This window comes from Rattus rattus, chromosome 18 (genome assembly GCF_011064425.1).
Source record: "Rattus rattus isolate New Zealand chromosome 18, Rrattus_CSIRO_v1, whole genome shotgun sequence".
Taxonomy (NCBI): Eukaryota; Metazoa; Chordata; class Mammalia; order Rodentia; family Muridae; genus Rattus; species Rattus rattus.
In genome coordinates, this window is record NC_046171.1 from 21,745,497 (window position 1) to 21,770,254 (window position 24,758).

The 24,758-nt window shown below is 39.4% G+C and overlaps 1 protein-coding gene across 1 annotated transcript in view; it reads right to left on the reverse strand.

Annotated features, from left to right (window-relative positions):
• Ctnna3 (catenin alpha 3) overlaps positions 1 to 24,758 on the reverse strand; it is a 1,495,245-nt gene that overhangs the window by 19,849 nt on the left and 1,450,638 nt on the right. Inside the window, exon 17 of the mRNA XM_032888434.1 lies at positions 23,916 to 24,050. Within this exon, the coding sequence (XP_032744325.1) occupies positions 23,916 to 24,050 (135 nt within the window). The remainder of the gene's footprint in view (positions 1 to 23,915; positions 24,051 to 24,758) is intronic.

Sequence of the window (24,758 nt, forward strand, 5' to 3'; positions counted from 1 at the left end):
AAGAATTTTCTATCAGGTAACACACAGTCACATGCTCTTTTAACAACCAGAAAGGGCAACCAAAATCAAGGAACAACCATCCAGCAATGATGAGACTGGTTATCAAAAACCAGAATTAGAATCTTCCCAAACCCAGAGTAGACTTCGGTATAAAATCAAAATAGCATCCAGAACGAAGTGTTTCCACAAGGGCCCAGAAATCCTACCACAGACAGCCATGACTTCTGTTTTATAACATCACTGAAATATAAGACAAAGCTTTTAAAAATTGTCTTTATATATAAATATGATGAGGTCCTTGAAGAGGCAGTGAATAAATTCCCCAATAAAATCTATGAAAAAAAAAAAACAGTGGGAAAAAAATGAATGTAGCAGTTCAAGACCTGAAAGTAAAATTAGAATCAAAGAGGATAACTAAAGTTCAGGAAAATCTGGAATGAAAAAAATTAAGAAACAGGACTCTTAGAGGCAAGTCTCAAAAACAGAATAGAAAGAACAGAAGAGAAACTCAGGAACTAATGACAGGCTAAATTAAATGAATACCTCAGACAAAGAAGATGCAACACTAAAAATCTAGCAGCAGAAATCACCCAGGAAACCTGGGACAATATTAGAAAATCAAACCTAAGAATAATAGGGATAGATGAAGGATAAGAAAGCCTGTTTAAAGGTACAGAAACCACTTTCAATAAAATCATAGAAGAAAATTTCTCTAACCTCAAGAAGATGATGTCTATCAAACTACAAGAGGCATATAGGACAACAAAAATACTAAAGCAGAAAAGAAATTCTTCTTGGCATAAAAAATTAAAACACTAAGCATATAAAATAAGGAAAGAATATTAAAAACTGCAAGGGGAAGAGATGATGGAAGATATAAAGGCGAATCTATTAGAATAACACACTTCTTACTTCTCAGTGTAGATTTGAAAAGCCAGAAGAGACTGGACAGATGTTCTACAGATTCTAAGAGACCACAGATGCAAGCCCAGAATACGATACCTTACAAAATGCTCAATTACAATAGATAGAAGAAATAAGATATTCCAGGAAAGAAAAACAAAGCAAAAACACAAACAAAAGCTAAAGACCAAAATTTAGGCAGTATCTATCTATAAATTCTACCTTGTATAGAAAGTAATGAAAAGAAAACTTTAACCTGAATAGGTTAATCATATCTGCAAAAGCACAAGGAATAAATAATGCCTGATCAGCAAATCAAAAGGGGATATACCACCACCACCACCACAACAACAACAACAACAAAATAACAGAAATCAACACTGTCCATTGTCATCCCTCAATAGAAGCAATGAAAAAAGCACAAATGGAGGCAACACTGGAGACGGAAAACCTAAGAGAGAGAATAGACACAAGTATTACCAAGAGATAGAACAGAGAATCTCAGACATGAAGAAATGAGTGCATCGATCAAAGAAAATGCCAAATGTAAAAAGTTTCTAACTCAAAATATGCACAAAATTTGCAGTACCATAAAAAGACCAAACCTAAGAATAATAGGAACAGAAAACGGTGAAGATTTCTCTCCTGTAAAAGCATAGAAGCAAGCTTCCTAACCTGAAGAAAGAGATGGCTATAAACATAAAAGAAGCTTGCAGAATACCAAATAGATTGAATAAGAAAAAATTTCTGCTACACAATAACCAACACACAAAATGTACAAAAAAAACATAAAAAGGCAGACCTATCAGAATTACATCTAATTTCTCAACACACTCTAAAATCCAAAAGATTCTGGACAGGAGTCTTGCAGAACCTAAGAAACCACAGATGCCAACCCAGACTACTATACCTAACAAAACTCTCAATCACCATAGGTAGAAAAATCAAGATGTTCTATTATAAAACCAAATTTAAACAATATCTTTCTATTAATCCAGCCCTACAGAGGAGAGTAGAGGGAAAACTTCAACACAATAAAGGTAACTATACCGAAGAAAACATAAAAAATTAATTAACCTATAACAGTACCAAATAAATAGAATCATACGCACACACACACACACACACACACACAGAAACACACATACAAACACACACACACAAACACACACACACACAAACACAAACACACGCATGGTAATACTTCCAAATCAGAATGACAGGAACTAACAATCATTTGTCATTAATATCTCTCACCATCAATAAACCAATTTCCCTATAAAAAGACAAAGGCTAAAAGGCTGGATACATAAACAGGATCCATCATTCTGGTGCATACAGGAAGCACATCTCAGAAACAAAGATAGTGGTTATCTCAGAGTCAAAGACTGGAAAAGACCTTTACAAGCAAACAGACCCAATGAACAAGCTAGAGTAGTCATTCTAATATCTAATAACCAAAAGTTAACTAAAGAGATGGGGAAGGACACTTCATATTTACCAAAGGAAAAATCCACAAAGATGAAGTATCAATTCTGAATATTTATGCCCCAAATGCAAGAGCACCCATATTCATAAAATAAACTTTACTAAAGCTCGAACCAGCTTCCTGGTTGCTGCCGCCGCGGAGAGCCCGTGGGCAGCACCCCGCAAGCAAACTTGAGCCTCGGGTCCGCAGGTAAGACCAACTTTTCTGCTACAAACGACTTGCCTGGTAAACTCAGGTCTCACAGAGGCGGAGTTCCTCTGGGACCGGGCACTTCCGGTGTTTGGCCAGACTCCGGGGCAGCGGATCCCCTGCCCTCAGCAGCTCTCTGCTCCCAGGCCCCCTGGAGGGAGTTCTCGCTGCCTGGTCGGGCGGGCACTCCTGAGGCAGCAGAGGGAGGAGACCACCAACACTGCCCACCCCTGCCCACATCCCTGGCCCAGGAGGAAACTGTATCGGCCTCTGGGTACCCGTGAGGAGGGCCCAGGAGCAGCAGGTCCACCCGCGCTGAGACACCGCACCTGAAGGGACCGACCCGGATAAACAGTTCTCTGCACCCAAATCCCGTGGGAGGAGAGCTAAACCTTCAGAGAGGCGGACACGCCTGGGACACCAGAAGAGACTGCACGCTGCACACAGTACTGAGCCCAGAGGAAAACACCAAAAGCTATCTGGAACCCTGGTGCACGGAACCTCCCGGAAGGGGCGGCGCAGATCTTCCTGGTTGCTGCCGCCGCGGAGAGCCCGTGGGCAGCACCCCGCAAACAAACTTGAGCCTCAGGTCCGCGGAGTCCCGGACCAGCGGAGGATCCCTGCCTTCAGCAGCTCTCTGCTCCCAGGCCCCCTGGAGGGGAGTTCTCGCCGCCTGGTCGGGCGGGCACTCCTGAGGCAGCAGAGCGGAGGAGACCACCAACGCTGCCCACCCCTGCCCACATCCCTGGCCCAGGAGGAAACTGTATACGGCCTCTGGGTACCCGTAGAGGAGGGCCCAGGAGCAGCAGATCCACTGCGTCTGGGACACCGCACCTGAAGGGACCGACCCGGATAAACAGTTCTCTGCACCCAAATCCCGTGGGAGGGAGAGCTAAACCTTCAGAGGGGCGGACACGCCTGGGAAACCAGAAGAGACTGCACGCTGCACACAGTACTGACCCCAGAGGAAAACAAAAGCTATCTGGAACCCTGGTGCACGGAACCTCCCGGAAGGGGCGGCGCAGATCTTCCTGGCTGCTGAGGCCGTGGAGAGCTCATAGGCAACACCCCGCGAGCAAACTTGAGCCTGGGGACCACAGGTAAGACAAACTTTTCTGCTACAAACGACTTGCCTGGTGAACTCAAGACACAGGCTCACAGGAACAGCTGAAGACCTGTAGAGAAGAAAAACTACGCGCCCGAAAGCAGAACACTCTGTCCCCATAACTGGCTGAAAGAAAACAGGAAAACAGGTCTACAGCACTCCTGAAACACAGGCTTATAAGACAGTCTAGCCACTGTCAGAAATAGCAGAACAAAGTAACACTAGAGATAATCTGATGGCAAAAGGCAAGCGCAGGAACCCAAGCAACAGAAACCAAGACTACATGGCATCATCGGAGCCCAATTCTCCCACCAAAGCAAACACGGAATATCCAAACACACCAGAAAAGCAAGATCTAGTTTCAAAATCATATTTGATCATGATGTTGGAGGACTTCAAGAAAGACATGAAGAACTCCCTTAGAGAAACACAGGAAAACAAAAACAAACAAGTAGAAGCCTACAGAGAGGAGTCACAAAAATCCCTGAAAGAATTCCAGGAAAACACAATCAAACAGTTGAAGGAATTAAAAATGGAAATAGAAGCAATCAAGAAAGAACACATGGAAACAACCCTGGATATAGAAAACCAAAAGAAGAGACAAGGAGCTGTAGATACAAGCATCACCAACAGAATACAAGAGATGGAAGAGAGAATCTCAGGAGCAGAAGATTCCATAGAAATCATTGACTCAACTGTCAAAGATAATGTAAAGCGGAAAAAGCTACTGGTCCAAAACATACAGGAAATCCAGGACTCAATGAGAAGATCAAACCTAAGGATAATAGGTATAGAAGAGAGTGAAGACTCCCCAGCTCAAAGGACCAGTAAATATCTTCAACAAAATCATAGAAGAAAATTTCCCTAACCTAAAGAAAGAGATACCCATATGTATAGAAGAAGCCTACAGAACTCCAAATAGATTGGACCAGAAAAGAAACTCCTCCCATAACGTAATAGTCAAAACACCAAGTGCACAAAATAAAGAAAGAATATTAAAAGCAGTAAGGGAAAAAGGTCAAGTAACATATAAAGGCAGACCTATCAGAATCACACCAGACTTTTCGCCAGAAACTATGAAGGCCAGAAGATCCTGGACTGATGTCATACAGACCCTAAGAGAACACAAATGCCAGACCAGGTTACTGTATCCTGCAAAACTCTCAATCAACATAGATGGAGAAACCAAGATATTCCATGACAAAACCAAATTTACACAATATCTTTCTACAAATCCAGCACTACAAAGGATAATAAATGGTAAAGCCCAACATAAGGAGGCAAGCTATACCCTAGAAGAAGAAAGAAACTAAGCGCCTTGGCAACAAAACAAAGAGAAGAAAAGCACACAAACATAACCTCACATCCAAATATGAATACAACAGGAAGCAATAATCACTATTCCTTAATATCTCTCAACATCAATGGCCTCAACTCCCCAATAAAAAGACATAGATTAACAAACTGGATACGCAACGAGGACCCTGCATTCTGCTGCCTACAGGAAACGCACCTCAGAGACAAAGACAGACACTACCTCAGAGTGAAAGGCTGGAAAACAACTTTCCAAGCAAATGGTCAGAAGAAGCAAGCTGGAGTAGCCATTCTAATATCAGATAAAATCAATTTTCAACTAAAAGTCATCAAAAAAGATAAGGAAGGACACTTCATATTCATCAAAGGAAAAATCCACCAAGATGAACTCTCAATCCTAAATATCTATGCCCCAAATACAAGGGCACCTACATACGTAAAAGAAACCTTACTAAAGCTCAAAACACACATTACACCTCACACAATAATAGTAGGAGATTTCAACACCCCACTCTCATCAATGGACAGATCATGGAAACAGAAATTAAACAGAGACGTAGACAGACTAAGAGAAGTCATGAGCCAAATGGACTTAACAGATATTTATAGAACATTCTATCCTAAAGCAAAAGGATATACCTTCTTCTCAGCTCCTCATGGTACTTTCTCCAAAATTGACCATATAATTGGTCAAAAAATGGGCCTCAACAGGTACAGAAAGATAGAAATAATCCCATGCGTGCTATCGGACCACCAATGCCTAAAAACTGGTCTTCAATAACAATAAGGGAAGAATGCCCACATATACGTGGAAATTGAACAATGCTCTACTCAATGATAACCTGGTCAAGGAAGAAATAAAGAAAGAAATTAAAGACTTTTTAGAATTTAATGAAAATGAAGATACAACATACCCAAACTTATGGGACACAATGAAAGCTGTGCTAAGAGGAAAACTCATAGCGCTGAGTGCCTGCAGAAAGAAACAGGAAAGAGCATATGTCAGCAGCTTGACAGCACACCTAAAAAGCTCTAGAACAAAAAGAAGCAAATACACCCAGGAGGAGAAGGCAGGAAATAATCAAACTCAGAGCCAAATCAACCAAGTAGAAACAAAAGGACCATAGAAAGAATCAACAGAACCAAAAGTTGGTTCTTGAGAAAATCAACAAGATAGATAAACCCTTAGCCAGACTAACGAGAGGACACAGAGAGTGTGTCCAAATTAACAAAATCAGAAATGAAAAGGGAGACATAACTACAGATTCAGAGGAAATTCAAAAAATCATCAGATCTTACTATAAAAGCCTATATTCAACAAAACTTGAAAATCTGCAGGAAATGGACAATTTCCTAGACAGATACCAGGTACCTAAGTTACATCAGGAACAGATAAACAAGTTAAACAACCCCATAACTCTTAAGGAAATAGAAGAAGTCATTAAAGGTCTCCCAACCAAAAAGAGCCCAGGTCCAGACGGGTTTAGTGCAGAATTCTATCAGACCTTCATAGAAGACCTCGTACCAATATTATCCAAACTATTCCACAAAATTGAAACAGATGGAGCACTACCGAATTCCTTCTATGAAGCCACAATTACTCTTATACCTAAACCACACAAAGACCCAACAAAGAAAGAGAACTTCAGACCAATTTCCCTTATGAATATCGATGCAAAAATACTCAATAAAATTCTGGCAAACCGAATCCAAGAGCACATCAAAACAATCATCCACCATGATCAACTGGGCTTCATCCCAGGCATGCAGGGATGGTTTAATATACGGAAAACCATCAACGTGATCCATTATATAAACAAACTGAAAGAACAAAACCACATGATCATTTCATTAGATGCTGAGAAAGCATTTGACAAAATTCAACACCCCTTCATGATAAAAGTCCTGGAAAGAATAGGAATTCAAGGCCCATACCTAAACATAGTAAAAGCCATATACAGCAAACCAGTTGCTAACATTAAACTAAATGGAGAGAAACTTGAAGCAATCCCACTAAAATCAGGGACTAGACAAGGCTGCCCACTCTCTCCCTACTTATTCAATATAGTTCTTGAAGTTCTAGCCAGAGCAATCAGACAACAAAAGGAGATCAAGGGGATACAGATCGAAAAAGAAGAAGTCAAAATATCACTATTTGCAGATGATATGATAGTATATTTAAGTGATCCCAAAAGTTCCACCAGAGAACTACTAAAGCTGATAAACAACTTCAGCAAAGTGGCTGGGTATAAAATTAACTCAAATAAATCAGTAGCCTTCCTCTACACAAAAAGAAAACAGGCCGAGAAAGAAATTAGGGAAATGACACCCTTCATAATAGATCCAAATAATATAAAGTACCTCAAGGTGACTTTAACCAAGGGAAAGATCTGTACAATAAGAACTTCAAGACTCTGAAGAAAGAAATTGAAGAAGATCTCAGAAGATGGAAAGATCTCCCATGCTCATGGATTGGCAGGATTAATATAGTAAAAATGGCCATTTTACCAAAAAGCATCTACAGATTCAATGCAATCCCCATCAAAATACCAATCCAATTCTTCAAAGAGTTAGACAGAACAATTTGCAAATTCATCTGGAATAACAAAAAACCCAGGATAGCTAAAACTATCCTCAACAATAAAAAGGACTTCAGGGGAATCACTATCCCAGATCTCAAGCAGTATTACAGAGCAATAGTGATAAAAACTGCATGGTATTGGTACAGAGACAGACAGATAGACCAATGGAACAGAATTGAAGACCCAGAAATGAACCCACACACCTATGGGCACTTGATTTTTGACAAAGGAGCCAAAACCATCCAATGGAAAAAGATAGCATTTTCAGCAAATGGTGCTGGTTCAACTGGAGGTCAACATGTAGAAGAATGCAGATCGATCCATGCTTATCACCCTGTACAAAGCTTAAGTCCAAGTGGATCAAGGACCTCCACATCAAACCAGATACACTCAAACTAATAGAAGAAAAACTAGGGAAGCATTTGGAACACATGGGCACTGGAAAAAATTTCCTGAACAAAACACCCATGGCTTATGCTCTAAGATCAAGAATCGACAAATGGGATCTCATAAAACTGCAAAGCTTCTGTAAGGCAAAGGACACTGTGGTTAGGACAAAACGGCAACCAACAGATTGGGAAAAGATCTTTACCAATCCTACAACAGATAGAGGGCTTATATCCAAAATATACAAAGAACTGAAGAAGTTAGACAGCAGGGAGGCAAATAACCCTATTAAAAAATGGGGTTCAGAGCTAAACAGAGAATTCACAGCTGAGGAATGCCGAATGGCTGAGAAACACCTAAAGAAATGTTCAACATTGTTAGTCATAAGGGAAATGCAAATCAAAACAACCCTGAGATTTCACCTCACACCAGTGAGAATGGCTAAGATCAAAAACTCAGGTGACAGCAAATGCTGGCGAGGATGTGGAGAAAGGGGAACACTCCTCCATTGTTGGTGGGGTTGCAGACTGCTACAACCATTCTGGAAATCAGTCTGGAGGTTCCTCAGAAAATTGGACACTGAACTGCCTGAGGATCCAGCTATACCTCTACTGGGCATATACCCAAAAGATGCCCCAACATATAAAAAAGACACGTGCTCCACTATGTTCATCGCAGCCTTATTTATAATAGCCAGAAGCTGGAAAGAACCCAGATGCCCTTCAACAGAGGAATGGATACAGAAAATGTGGTACATCTACACAATGGAATATTACTCAGCTATCAAAAACAATGACTTTGTGAAATTCGTAGACAAATGGTTGGAACTGGAAACTATCATCCTGAGTGAGCTAACCCAATCACAGAAAGACATACATGGTATGTACTCATTGATAAGTGGCTATTAGCCCAAATGCTTGAATTACCCTAGATGCCTAGAACAAATGAAACTCAAGAAGGATGATCAAAATGTGAATGCAGATCGGCTCCTGAGAGACACAGCCAGAATACAGCAAATACAGAGGCGTATGCCAGCAGGAAACCACTGAACTGAGAACAGGACCCTGTTGAAGGAATCAGAGAAAGAACTGGAAGAGCTTGAAGGAGCTCGAGACCCCATATGTACAGCAATGCCAACCAACCAGAGCTTCCAGGGACTAAGCCACTACCCAAAGACTATACATGGACTGACCCTGGACTCTGACCTCGTAGGTTGCAATGAATATCCTAGTAAGAGCACCAGTGGAAGGGGAAGCCCTGGGTCCTGCTAAGACTGAACCCCTAGTGAACTAGACTGTTGGGGAGAGGGCAGCAATGGGGGGAGGGTTGGGAGGGGAACACCCATAAGGAAGGGGGAGGGGGGAGGGGGATGTTTGCCCGGAAACCGGGAAAGGGAATAACACTCGAAATGTATATAAGAAATACTCAAGTTAATAATAAAAAAAAATAAATAAAAAAAAAAAAAAAAAGCGAACAAAAAAAAAAAAAAAAAAAAAAAAAAGTCGAACCAAACATTGAATGCCATACAATAATCAATAATAGTGAGGAACTTCAACACCTTACTCTCATGAATAGACAGGTAAACAAAACAGAAACAAAACAGAGAAACATATTGTGGAACAAATTACTCTAACAGATATCTATATAACATTTCACCCCAAAACAAAAGTATATACCTTCTCTTCTGCACCTCATGGAGCCCTCTCCAAAGATTACCATATGATTGGTACAAAGCAGTCCTCAACAGATACAAGAAGCTTGATCTAACCCATTGTATCTGATCAGATCACCACAGATTAAGTCAGGACAACAACCACAGAAACAACAAGAAGCTCACATACTCATGGAAATAGAACAAATATCTTGAACTCTTGGTCAGAGAAGAGAAAAAGAAAGAAATTACAGACTTTCTAGAATTCTGTGAAAATGAAGGCACAGCATACCCTAACTCATGGGAGACAAGGAAAGCAGTACTCAGAGCAAAGTTTATACCAGTAAGTGCCTTCATAAAGAAATTGGAGAGATCTTACAATATCAACTTAACAGCCTACCTTAAAGCTCTGGAACAAAAAGAAGCAAACATACCCAAGAGGAGTAGAAGGCAGGAATTAGCCAAACTCAGGGCTGAAATCAATCAATTAGAAACAAAGAGAACATCACAAAGAATCAACAAAGTCAAGAGCTAGTTCTTTGAAAATATCAACAAGATAGACAAACTCTTAGCCAAACCAACTACAAGTCAAAGAAATAGTATGCAAATTAACAAAATCAGGAATGGAGAGGGAGACATAACAACAGAGCTAGAGGAAATTCAAAAATATCATTAGGATATTTCTTCAAAAGGCTATACTTCCCAAAAATGTAAAATCTATCAGAAAGGGATGATTTTTTAGACAGATAGATCAAGAGTAAGTAAATAATCTAACTGGTTCTGTAACCACTAAGGAAATAAAAGCAGTCATTCAAAGTCTCCCTACCAAAAAAAGCTCAGGGCCATTTCACTTTAGTGCACAATTCTAGCAGACTTCCAAAGAAGAGTTAATACCAATTTTTGTTGGGAGTTGTTTGTGCTTCTCTGAAGCAGAGAAAGAAAAGAAGAGGAAAATGTCTGCCTGCCAGGTAGAGTCAAGATAGGTTAGAGCCTGGTGACAGATTTCCTGGCCTGCTGCATCAGGGAGCAATAAGAGGTGCCCCTGAGTCTCAACACTAGGGGCCGAAGATTCTATTCACCTTGGTGGAAGGAACAGAGGATTTTGGGATGGGAACAAATAGCTTTTGTATATTTTAGCAAAATTGTTTGTTAGCTTGTGGCTTTGCTCCCATGGTATTGTAATATAAAAAGGCTATGAGAAATACACTTCCGGCTGGCTTGGTAATGACCTGCAGCCTTCCCATTATGTCTCTTACATCTTTTGCTCTCTTTCCTATAATCATCATCCCTTCCCCCTCAGAGGAATGTTTGATTTTTGTACCAGGAGGCCCAACGCAAATGCTCTTCAAACTACTCCACAAAAGAGAAACAGAAGAAACACTACCTAAATCATTCTATAAGACCACAGTTACCCTGATCCCTAAACTATGCAAGGACCCAATATAGAAGATTAAGCCACCAACCAAAGAACTTACATGGGCTGGGATGAGGCTCCTGGAACATATGTAACACACATGCAGCTCAGCCTCCATGGCTGCCTTTTCCTGCCTCAATGGGGAAGGATGCTCCTAATCTGGCAGATTTTATGTGCCAAGATAGGGGAATATTCAGGGAGTTCCCATCCTCTTACAGAAGAAGGGGAAGGACTTTGGGATGGAGGGAGTGGGGAGAGGGAGCAGTGTCTGGGAAGTAAATTCATTACATAATTTACAGAAATAGTATAAATATGTAATTAAATTAATCAATCAGTTAATTACTTAAAAGAATTTTAAAAAGCCCACAAAACACCCATTCATTGCCAGCTGGAGTGGAAACCTCTATAGCCAGTATGGAAATCAGTGTGATGGTTCCTCATGAAGATGGGATTTGAACTACCTCAAAGTCCAACTTTACTCTCCATGGGCATATAAGGAAAGGATGCTTCATGCTACCATAGAGACACTTGCTTTATCATGTTCATTGCTATTTTATTCACAACAGCCAGAGAATGGAAACAGTCTAGGTGTTCCTCACCACATGAATGGATAAAGAAAATGTGGTACAATAATTCAATGAGGTACTACTCAGCCATTAAAAGAAATAAAACCATTAAATTTGCAGGTAAGTGGATGGAACTAAAAAAAAAGAAAAAGAAAGAAAGGAAGGAAGAAAGAAAGGAAGGAAGAAAGAGAATTGATCCTGAGTGAGGTAATGCGGACCTCAAATATGGCATGTATTCAATCATATGTGAGCATTAACTTAATAAAATTAAAAGCAAGCTACAACTAACTTCATAGATTAGGTTTAGAGTAAAGAACTGGGTGGGAGGAGTAGATAGATCTTCCTAGGAATAGGAAATAAAATAGCATGGATATATGGGAGGCTAGAAAAGGGGAATCAAGTTGTAGGGAAATGAGAAAGAAGAAAGAATATATGGTGAGAGATAGCTGAAATTGAGGTCCATTTGAAGGGAGGTAGGGAAGCCTAATACAAGTGTGTCTGTGTGTATGTGTGTGTGTGTGTGTGTGTGTGTGTGTGTGTGTGTGTGTATGTGATATAAATAAAATCAGCAAATAATGGGGGAGACAGAGCTCCAACTGAACATCTGTTGTCACCAAATTTGAGTTGTTAGTTAAAGGGCTCCCATGGAAATCCCCAAACAATCAGGCCATTGTCAAAAGGCTATAGGTAAAACTCTTCAAAAACTGACAGCAAGGCCCTATTATTGGAGACATTTACACAACTCATTGAACATGGAGTAGTTGAGCTGGTGTCTACATAGAGCCGTCACCTCTAAGTTATAGTGTATTTGGTACAGGAATATACTTGCAAGCTACCAAGAGAAATGAAAACAGCAACACAGCCACAAAGCCCTTGATCTACAATCCTACCCTGCCTGCAAGATATTCTAGATCAGTGATGCTACAAAGTTCTTGGAAGTAACCAATACCTGATTTGACTTAAGGCTTATTCTAGAAGATGGGACCCATATCTGACACTGCTTGCATGAATAAAACCATGAGACTAGATATCCCAAGGACCTAGGGTAAAACCAAATACTATTGCTCTTTTAAAAAAAAAGAGCAATAGAATGACTCTTAATTACATTCTCTTATACTCATAGATCAATGCCCTGCTCAACCATCATGAAGGAAAATTCCTCCTGAAGCACAAAACACAGGAAGAAATACAGAGGGACCACCACAGGCAGCCATTCAAATCCCTCTCCTCAGGCCTCAGGGAAGCCTATAGGAGGTTGTAAGAGTTAGAGAGGATGGGGGACACCAAGAAGACAAGGCTCTCAAAATCAACAGGATCAGTGAACCTGTGAACTCACAGAGACTGTGGCACCATGCACATGGCTTGCACAGGTTGCACCCCCTTTTTTTGTATATATTATGGCTTCTAGTTTATTGTTTTCATAATATTCTTGAGTGTGCTAATTAGTGGGTCTCTAATTACTGTCCCTTCCCTTGGACTGTCCTTCTGAGTTTTAGTTTCATCTAATTCTTATGTGTTAGTTTGTCTTATCTCATCATGTTTTACTTTGCTTTATTGACTTTTGTTATTATCTCTTAGAAGGTGGTTGGTTTTCTAATAGGAGATAGAAAGGTTATAGATCCAGAAGGAGGTAGAGATGAACTGGCGGATGAGGAAACAATAATCAGGATATATTATATAAAAAATCTATTTTCAATAAACAATAGAAAAACTTCAGATAATGAAGACAAACAAGATATGCAGCTTCTTTGGAAGGACAGCTGAGGTACACCGACCTATATATGCACACACACAGAGGCATACACATGGACAAGTATATGTACCTGCATGCACACACATATTCACATACATGTATCTACACATACAGATCCATGCTATTCTTTCTTCCTTAATATGACTGCAATGGAATTAGAAGATAGTTGCTTAACTTGCTGGAACCTGAGTCAATCAATTAGCCCTGAACTTTTGTAAAAAAAAAAATTTATAGTTTAAGCAAAGGAGTAAAAGCAACATTAAAAAAAAGCATAATTCTTCCTGATGCCTCATTTTCTAGATCTGATGTTTCAGGATATTCTGTTTAACAGAGAATGCTTACTTTATGTCAATTCTGCTCCAGGCCTTCACTGCCTGCTCATCTATTTTGTTTGTTGGTATGGTATATAAAATGTGGATATGTAATATGATATAGATGAGTATTTTAAATTGAGATTTATTTTTTAAATGATGCATCTGGGCGTGTCTCTGTATCTATACATGTGTCAATGCAGATGCCCACTGAGGTGAGAAGAGAGTATCAGATACCACAGAGGTATAGGAGTAGGTAATTGTGAAAGGTAGGGCACTGACCTTATATCCTCTATACAAGCTATATTCAGTTTTAACTAACAAACTAGAACTCCCTACTCAAGATGACTCTTCAGAGTATCAAAGTTTATATTAGACTTCGGAGAAAACACTACACTCATTTTCCCCATGAAAGTAAGTTTATCTTGGCAACAGTTAGAATTAAGGCCTGATGCTGGATAGGGTCTATGGTGTCAGCTGGAGACGTACTAGAGCTGGAAACAATAGCAAGGAAGAGTTGGAGTGCAGGGGACAGAGAAGCTCCCGGTTATCCACGTCATCACTTTCCTCTCAGCAATGTGCCTCCTGCCCTGAACTTGTAGAGAGAAGCAAGAAACCAGACTTCAGCAAAGGCCGAAAAACTAAACAGAAAAAGACGAAAGCACTAGAATTTGATATTGCTAAGCCATGCTGTGTCAGACTTGTAAGGCCATAGCATGCTGCTTAGGAACACAAGCTCTGTGGTCAGAAGGCTCGGGTTCAGGCTGCTTTCAACCAGGTACTAATTATATCATCTGAGGGATGACTTACTTAACATCAGATTTGGGCTTTGATATCCAACACTGTGGAAACAATCAATCTTACAAATTGCTTTAAAGGCTAAAATCATCGTAATACAAAAAAAAAAAGGAAGAAATTAAAATAGTTTTCTAGTATGTGACAAGTCCCATAGGGTTTCCTTTTGTTTTTCTCATTGTTACTGCTAAGGGCCATATTATTTTAGTGCATATTGTCATGCAGATTCAGAGATAGACAACATGCTGACACATATATAAATTATGGTTGTGTACACTTCCACAAATAAGGTTGACAGGTTTCACTAATGACAAATACTGACATTTTCTCAGGTGGCCTTGGAAAAATAAAATCCTCAAATGACATCTACCAGCAAGAATCCAGTATTGAAGAAACATATTCTTCCACTAGCCTTACATGATCCACAGATCCAAGGACATAGACCATATGGGTGGCCCTGAATGATGTAATTATACTCATTAGTGGCACAGGGGCCTCTTGTATGTGACAGAATTCTGGAATCATCATTAGTAGACTGTGCTCCTCACCTTCATCTAATTAGAGCACTAAAAGCATGCACAAGTTACTAAAGACATATGAGACTATTTATATGCATTATTCACACACACACACACACACACACACTCTCTCTCTCTCCCACACACACATACACACACAAACACACTCACACACACACACTCACACACACACACACGCACACACACACACACACACACACACGCGCACACACACACACACACACACACACCCACACACACACACACACACACACACACACACACACACACACACACACACATACACACACACACTCTCACACACACACTCACATACACACTCACACACACACACGCACACATACATGTACAAGCACACGAGTCAATGCCACATACACATGCTTCTGTAGATATTGTAGTAACAAAGCCATTTTCCTGGAGAGCTCTGCAATGTTTGAAAGGCTGCAAGGGCACATTTTTACAAGCTCCTTGCGTGAATTAGCAGCGATCTTTCCCCTCTCTCGTACCACCCTTCCTGACATTGCTCAAGCAGTTGGAGTATTTCACTGACCTTCCCAAAGTGAAGCTACCCAGGGCTGCTCTGGGCTCCATTTGTCACCTTTGCCTTTCTTTGCAGTATGTTTTGAGGTACTTAGTACCATTAGGAAAAATTATGTCACTCCTGGCTTGTACCTGGCCTGGCTCCTGCTCCCAGGTGGAGTAGCAGATGCATAATGGGGCCATTTAAAAATGCTACCTTAGAGAAAACAGCTCTACAAAATTAGTGAGATGATGCCAAGCCGTTCTCTTTCTTTGCTTCCAGCATGAGTTATCTTCCAGGAAAGCGAATTACTGTACCAACCATGGAGCAGCACAATTAAGAGGGAAAGATAGTGGAGGAGCATAAGGCAGCATCCCATAGATGGTGATGGAGACAGCGTACAAACCAAAGCCTGCCACTCATACACCGAAGCATATTGAGCCATTCAGTATATGGAATGTTTCAGGTTGTCCCCGAGATTCACGTAATAAACTAAATGTTACCTCAGCAGGAGTTCAAATGAGAGGTCTAATTAAATTAAGTTGTATGAGAAGGAAGTTGTTTCATAGACTCCAGGAAATCATTAAAACAGCAAAGAGAAGAAAGAAAGCTAATGAGGAATGCATACTGCCATGTGTGCACTTGTATGCGTGAGAGACACAGGGAAGCCATGATCAGAGAACATAAACTTTCAAAAGCTCTCAGTCTCGAAATTATGAAGAATATTATTTGTCATAATTAAAAACAACCAATGGTATTTTGAAGCATATATTAGCATGTTGGTTTCAATTTTATTTTAGTGATTGGTGGAAGGTAGGAACACACACATAGACATGCACAGATATGAATGCAAGTAAAACACCTACACACAAAACCAAAAGTACAAAATACTCTGCATGCCTTGTTTTCAGAATCCTGAGTGTTAGCAGAAAATTCAGCTCCAAGTCTCCTGTGATCCAAGGCTTGACAGTATGCCTCCTCCTGACATCTAATATCACAAAGAAACACAGACTGTATTTGTTCATGCAGGTTGTCAGGGTTATTGTTGTCGTGGGCTGTCTCACCAGAAAGCAGCATTTCTGAGCCACATTATTACAAGGCCTATGTGAGATACAGCCATTCAATTTAGACGTACAGAAACTTCAGGTTTAACCCCTGACAGATGGCATTGTTTTCCGTGTAGCCAATTGATACATTAGTGGTATTTAACTAACAGAAAGCATCATCTTCAAATTTAAAACCTGATAAGATATCATCTCTCTCAATAACCATTTATACTATCAGTAGTAATGACTACTTACTAGACTTGCTCATTAAGGTCCAACTCTATATTTATCTAGAGCGAATTTGCTATTAATATCATCGAGACTTTAAATCATGAAGAAAGGGCCAACACGATGGCTCCAGGACTAAAGTACTTACTGTGAAAGTCTCATGACCTGAATTCAACCCCTGGAAATCACCGACAGGTAGGTAGGAAGAGGAAAGACTCCCTAAGGTTGTCCTCTTGCCTCCTTAAAACATAATGGCATTCACAAATCCACACCATCACTCTCTTCCTCTCTCCACCTCTCCACTCCCCATTCCCCATGTACACATCTGCCATGCATTCCACATTAATAAATAAAATTAAAATATAACAAATTAGGAAAAAAATTACACTTTTTTGGTAGGAAACTCAGAGAAAGGGAGGGAGGGAGGGAGGGATGGAGAGAGGGGGAGGGAGGGAGGGAGAGAGGGGGAGGGAGGGAAGGAGGGAGGGAGAAGGGGTGTAAGGAAAAAGGATGTAGGAAACAGGAATGGATAGGGGAGCAGGAGAAGAAGAAAGGAAGGGAAAAGGAGAGAGTGAGAAAGGAAGAGGACATTTATCTCTTGACTAGCATGACTGTGTATTCTGCATATCCAAAGAGGAATACAGCCTGAGGTCGGAAAAGAAGTGACAACTTTGTGTGCAATCCGCACCACCCTGTGTCTTTGCTCACATGGTTTTCACTCCTGCCTTTATCTGCACTGTAATGAATTCTGAAGTCAACACTGCTCTTGTGGAATCCTTAGCCGCTTGCTGCTTTTCCCTTCTCCTCTTTGCATCTGTGATTTTCATACCAGATTTCCAACTAAACTCATAAGCATCCAAGTGCCGGCATGGAGAGTTCCTCTTACTTTGATGTGTATTTTGCCTAATGGGGAATTGGCTCCTTCCTACAGTTGTCAAATGCATCTTGCTTACCTCCTGTACTTTTCTTCCAACGGGGCTTTGAAGTTCCAAGTTTCAGGTTGCTTAGCATATAAGAGACACAATTAATTTCTTCTCTTCTTTACTATGGGTTGATAACAAGCCAAATCTATTACCAAGAACTTAGTTTTACAGTCTAAACTTCTGTTTTCATTGATAACAGAATAAAATATAATAATTCAGTGTTTGTACTTTGAATCATGCAAGAATATTAAAAATAACAATCTGTAAACTAATAGTAAAGACGTTATACCCACTTCCTCTATTTCATTTCTCTTTGTAGGCACTGATTTTTGTATCTAATCCAGATGTCTAATCTTGCCTCTCCCTATGACTAAAAATAAGTATCATAAACTAAAACACTGGTCTTCCTAAGAGGAACATCTCAGTGAAGTCAAGTCAAACCAATCCTACTCTCATAATGAAGGTATTATGCTAATTTGATATATGTGTATCAACTTTTATGCATTAAAAGTCCCTAATTCCTCATCTCTTATTCTTGATGATTAAGGTAAAAGAACACTGCAGTAATGCCCCCCTTAAAACAAAACGAGGCAAAATATTCAGCTCTTTATGCTCTAATGTTTTGTGGCAATTATTGCTGAAGAGTGTTTTGGACAAGCTGAAAAGAACAACAAAAACAAGATCAGAAATTTAGGAGGAAGGAATCAAGATGAATACATAGAAGAATCAGGAAGGAAGATGTTACTGTCTAGATTACATCCTAGTCTAGTCACAGAGACTAGTAGCAAAGAAAGGAGATGGGGAAAGTGGACCTGTTTAGAAAGGTTCTTTGTAGCAACTCCTATCTGTGTCATCTGGAAATCAGCAGTTCAGTTCACGGGTCAGCAGCAGTAGCTCAATCCTCTCGCACACATTTTACGGATATATCAGCAGTCCCGTTCGGTAGAGTTTGGATAGCAAAAATAAATAACAGTGGTGGCACTGCCTAGCAAAGACAGCCAGGCCTCAAGCTCAGCTCAAGTGAGCAGGAGGGATGAGGGCCAACATGAAAACCAGCAAAAGTTCTCAGCTGTGCCTCTCTCAGACACGCTAAGGTCAGCGAAGACAAAAGACCAACAACCATTACATAGCTAGCTCCATAAACAAGTCTAGCTCAGCTTCCATCACTGTCCACTGCATCCTATTTCTATCCCCATAAACATCACATGTTCTCTATGGGTCTTGCCTCAACCCATGTCTTGCCTTAGCATGTACATCTCTCTCAGCTGACATCACTCTGCCAATCAGCCCAAGTCCACAGGACAGGCAAGAAACTACAGCACAACCCAGAAGTCTTTTGATGATTCATTCTATGGACTTGACTAATACGGCTCAATTATGTAGTGTAAGACAGACCAATGAATGTATGACCTTAAGAATCCTACATCATGTATCCTTATACGTGTTTGCTTTAACAGAACATCGTTTTGCCTATGTCTGCTTCACAAATCTGTCTTATTCTTTCTCTTATGCTTGTGTAAGAAATAACCCTCTTTCACGTGTTTGCCCCAGCAAAACATCATTCAACACAACTGACTTTCCAAAGAACCCTTAAGTTTCCACTTCAGAACATGGTGCCCAAGAATCTGGTCCTGAGCCTACTGAGGCCCTACCTCTAAGTCCTGGAACAAGTAATTAAAATACCGCCATCCATTTCCCTGTCCTTAAAGTCAAAATAAGTACGACATAAAATACTACTACAGTAGTTCCTAATGTTACTGCATCTGGATACACTATAGGCTATAGTGATTTCTGATTAGTATGATTTTACAAATCAACCAACCAATGAACAAAATCTACTTTTTAGAGACAAGTTTTTGAATAAAAAAAGGGAAACCTTTCTTCTTTGTCTCCTTTTTCTTCTTCTTTCCTCGCCCCATCCCCATTTCCTTTATTTCCTCCTTAATTTTATACTTTGCCACCATGTCTTTTTCTTGATAAATATCTCTGCTAATTTTCAAAGTCTTTCTTTTTTCTATTTTCTCATTTTTTTCTTGCCTACACAAATGGATACACTAGATTGGGAAAGCTCATTAGGTAATCCCTTAATGCCACAACATGGCAAAAACATTAGCTTACTAAGTTATTTGTATGCACTCGGTTGCTTATGTTCTGTGGACCCTGGTGGCTCCTTTGGTCAATAGCTATATTACTGCTGACCCTTATCATTCCTTAATTGATATATACTACTCCCCAATGTAGACTAGAGCTCGGTTGCAGTTGTCTGGAAATTTTTCAAATATTGCTGATCTTCTCTCTCTCTCTTTCTCTCGATGGATTACTTTCATATATTTCTCTAATTTTAAAAAGTGTGGCTTTGACACAACTGCCTCAGGGTAAGAAAGTACAATTAAACACAGTAATGGAAAGCCACAGAACACAGCAGTTACATAATTAATCAATTTTAAGTAGAATAAAATTTGGTGAGCTAAAAACATGGCAGCAGAAAAAAGGGTAATTTTAAGACTTTAAAGCTGTTCACAATTTGATTTTTTCCCCCAAATTTATACATACTAACACAGTAGACTGTAAGGTTGTATTTTTTATCTTTTATTGCATGTTTCATGCAATACAACAGTTATCCCACTGGCTATTGTTCTTCCAGAGACAAGAGGAGCAATTGAGAGTATCTTGGACGACTGACTTCTGGTAACCTAGGTACTGGATAATCACTTAGAGGATGGAGATATATATATATATATATATATATATATAATTTAAGGTCCTCTTAATTCAGAGTGGCTGTGGAGACTGAGCCTCTATTACCTTTTTAGCAACCTAGGTACTTTCCACATAGTGAGTTTTTTGAATTGGCATTTTACGTGACTCTCTTGTGATCTGAGAGAAAACACTGGGAAAGTCACTGTGGTTTCAGGTTCCTGTGATGGCGGATGAACAGGCTGGGGCACATTCCACCACCAGGCAATATCCTGAACCCTGTATGAGCATACAGCTTCTCAGGCCTCTATCTCAAATCACTGTGGCTACCTTAGGCTGCTTTTTCTTCTGAGCAATTCAGAGAAGTGATTGAGAGTATGGCCATCTTAATTCTGTTTCTACAATGAAGTCTAGAAAGAGAACTCGAATTTCACTGTTAACAGAAGATGTCTCCAATTTTATCAGAAGATGGGATCAAGGAGTAAGGACCTCTTCAACTCTCCACTCATCTATCTTTATGTGTGATTATATCTTAATTCACCTCAGTCCCAGCTCAGACGAAAAAGCTCCCTCAATTTCCAACCCCAATCCCTCTAATTTTTCTCTTAATCCCATCCCTCTCACTCCCAAAAGCATTATCTTCTCTGTTATTGTGTCCATTCTTCATTGACTTCTTTGTTTTGCCATGATTCTTTTTCTTTATGTGAGAATTCTTCAGTTAATACCATTTAAAATTATATAACTACCAAAGGATAAATAGACTTTCAGTACACCTATGACTTTGTTTGTTTGGGAACACTCTACCCACTCTCCCCTTCTTGCCAACCTACTTGATGGTCTCCCCAGTGTTCTGATCTTATCATTTCTCTTTCTCTGCATTGGTTTTCATCTCACAAAGGAACAAAGTCCCAGAGAAGGCACAAGAATCAGAAACCCACTCGTTTGCACACTTAGAACTCTCATTAGAACACTAAACTGGGAGCCCTAATATGAACACAGAGGACCTGGTGCAGTCCCCGCGTACTCTGCTTCAGTCTCTGTGAGTTTGTATGAGTTCTGCTCATGTTGATTTGGACAGCCTTGTCTGCTAGGGGTCCTCTACCTGTTCAGGCTCTTACAATCTTTCCACTTCCTATTTGGCATGGTCCCCAAGCTCTGAGATCAGGGGTTTGACAGAGACATCCCATTTAGGACTGAGTGCTTCAAGATCTCTCCTCCTCAGAGCGCCTCACTGTGAGTATTTGTTCCTCTCTGGTGCAAGAGGAAGCTTCTCTGAGTCTATGCTAAACATGACATTTACTTATGAATATAGAAGTCATATACTTTAATAACCATGTCAAGACTGGACCTGTGGACTTGCATCACATATTTTGAGAGGATTTTCTGGATAAGATGAAGGCCATTGCATATATTTGGAAAATAACATTTGTGTAAACTTGGACCTTAAAGAGATGATGACTTTGTGAAATACTGAATGAGAAAAAGACTGGATGTCTAATAATTCACAAATGGAACTCAGCTTAATATACCCATGTAATATGCTCATGAAAATAGTCATTGACTTACAGTGATATTGCCTATATTTTTAATGTTTAAAGACTGGGCAGATGACACAATAGTCAGTAGAAACCAAATACTAAATATTGGATCCAGATCTTTTTCTGCAATAGCGTTGGGCAGTATGTGACATAACAACAATATTACTGCTGTTGACATTGTCCTCATAGGGTGGACAAGAATGAGTGTCTGACAGTATTTCCTGACCTTGATATAGTTATTCAACATTTTATGTAAAATATTCCATATGTCTAAACACACACTGTGTTTAAAAATGTGTGTAGTATGTAAATAAGCATGTATGTTCTCTTCATGTTTAATGTAGAATAAGCTACAATGTTTGATGGGGTTATATGAATTAAATTAATTTCCTACTTATGATGTTCGCAATATAATCACTATATAATTACAATGAAAGTAAGAAAACACCAATAACCAATATCTTCAAAATTTTCTATGGGCTATAAGTACCCATGAATATGTGTATATTCTACGTAGATATGACGATATAGCTTATATGGCTTTGATTTAATAGAATATATTTTCTTTGAAAAATGAAAGCATATCCACATTGATATTAATCTGGGTGATATTCTAAAATTTGTATATCAAGGAAATAAATCTTTATTCTTGCCTCTGACCTTTACTGGAAGGAAAAGCAAGTCATTCCTTCTCATCTTACAAGCCTCAGTTTCCTCATAGTTTTAATGCTGGGCAGCAGAAGAAAAAAAAAACAACAGAGGTCTCTGATGGGTACCTCCAACTTTGACATTTATTTTATGACCCCGCAGGAGTCACTTAACCTTTCTGAATCAATTGATTCCGATATTAAAGAAAACAAAACAATCAAATAAATGTCTCCCTGGAATGCAATTGTAATGATGGAGCTTAAATTCAGGTTAGAGATAGATAATCAATAATGATTAGTTTCCTCTCTCTGCCCCTGATGATAACCTTTGCTTTTTTTTTCTTTTGTAACTGCATTGACTTGAAGACCATCAATACATTAGGAGAAAGTCCAATGCCAGGATGTAGACTGCTGAGATGCTGCTAATACATAAGGACACTGGTACAGATGCTTACAAACTGTCCCAGCAATGTGGCTTCCTAAAATGTTCATCACGCTTTCTTGACTTTAACTTAAATTTATAATCTTGGTACGTGTCCTTCTCAAAGTCACTGATCACTGAATCCAATACAGACATCAAATATGTTTTTATTACTGTGTCTGCTCTAGAGAAATGATCTAATGTTATTAAAAGATGAGTACAAACTACCAGACATTATTTCTACCATGGAAATTTAAAAGCTGAGTGAGACTCGAGGCCACCAAAGAATTTATGCAAGTTCCTTTAACCCAAAATATTTATAATACACTATTTCAAAAATTACATATGGATTTTTTTAAATCTCAGGTTGGAACTTTTGTGTAATAAAACTAAATATGTAGAAAATGAAGACTAATAAATAATAATAGAATAATTGAATTAATCTATGCTTTTATATTTCCTTACTCTAAAATTTTACAGAACTCATTTCAGAGTTCTGTCTGTATACATTATAAGGTTTGAAAACATTCCATATGACCATGAATTTCTTATCAAAGTAGTGCCCAAAAGCTGATATATTTCTTAATCTCTGAGGTAAAAATAATATATATATATATATACATGTGTATACATACACAATACACATGTGCTCATAGACACACACATACATACACACACACACATATATGTAAATATATATATATATATATATATATGAACATTTTAAAAAGAAACCTGGAAAGTGTCCTTCCTTATTTAATTACATGTAGCTTGTACTAACTGTGATGGAGTTTGTCCTGTGTCAAATTCATCTGAGAGAAGTGCTGAGCTGCACCGTGGTTGCTCTGTTTCTAGTGTCTTCTGTGTGAAACTATGAAAGTGACAGGCAGTACTCACAGCTGATACGATGAGCTCTCCCCCCAGGTTTTGGATCTCTGCTTTAACTTGACTGCAGATTTTCAGCTGGTGGGAGTAGAATTTAATCTGTTCCAGGTAAGCCAGCAAGTCTTGTTTGCAGGGTGGATCTGGACACTGCAAATGTATCAGAGATAAAAATAGAAACAGTTAAGCAAAGGAGATGCATGTCAGAGTGGGCAGGACACAAACCATGGATACCATACGGGGCAGCAACTTTTCACAAACCCTATTTCTCATGTCAGCCCAAGTATAGTCCCATATTCTTCATTGGAAAGTTCCTGTAGAAACAACTTCTTGGCTCTTCAGTGGAAATCACCAAGTTTATCCAAAGTACATGTAAGGAATTTACAGATCTGAAGAAATGCATAATAATCTCCCTTCAATTCATGACAAGTGTGTCAGCCTTGAGATGATGTTTTTGAGTAGACATGAAGAAATAGTGATAAGAAATTGTCCTGTCTCCCAGAATCACTCTAAGATCATTCCTTGGAATGCATAGTTTTCTGCTGTCTGCCCTGTGATATTTGTATGAGGATACTAAATCTGCAACAAAGCATATTATGCTGTATTATTTTCAGCTTTAAATGCTATTATTATTATAGATAAAGACAATTACTTTTACCTGAGATTACATCTACAAATGCAGTGCAGGCAAGAAGGAGAAAACTCACAGGGTTTAAGGATATCTCCAACCTCCTTTTCAATAACAGTCCCCCTTGGTGCTTTATTCTCTATAAGGAACTCCTGAGAAAATAATTTTGTGTTTCACTGCAATAGGAAAAATATCTCAGGAAAAAGGTGAGTCTTTGTGTTGTCTTCCAC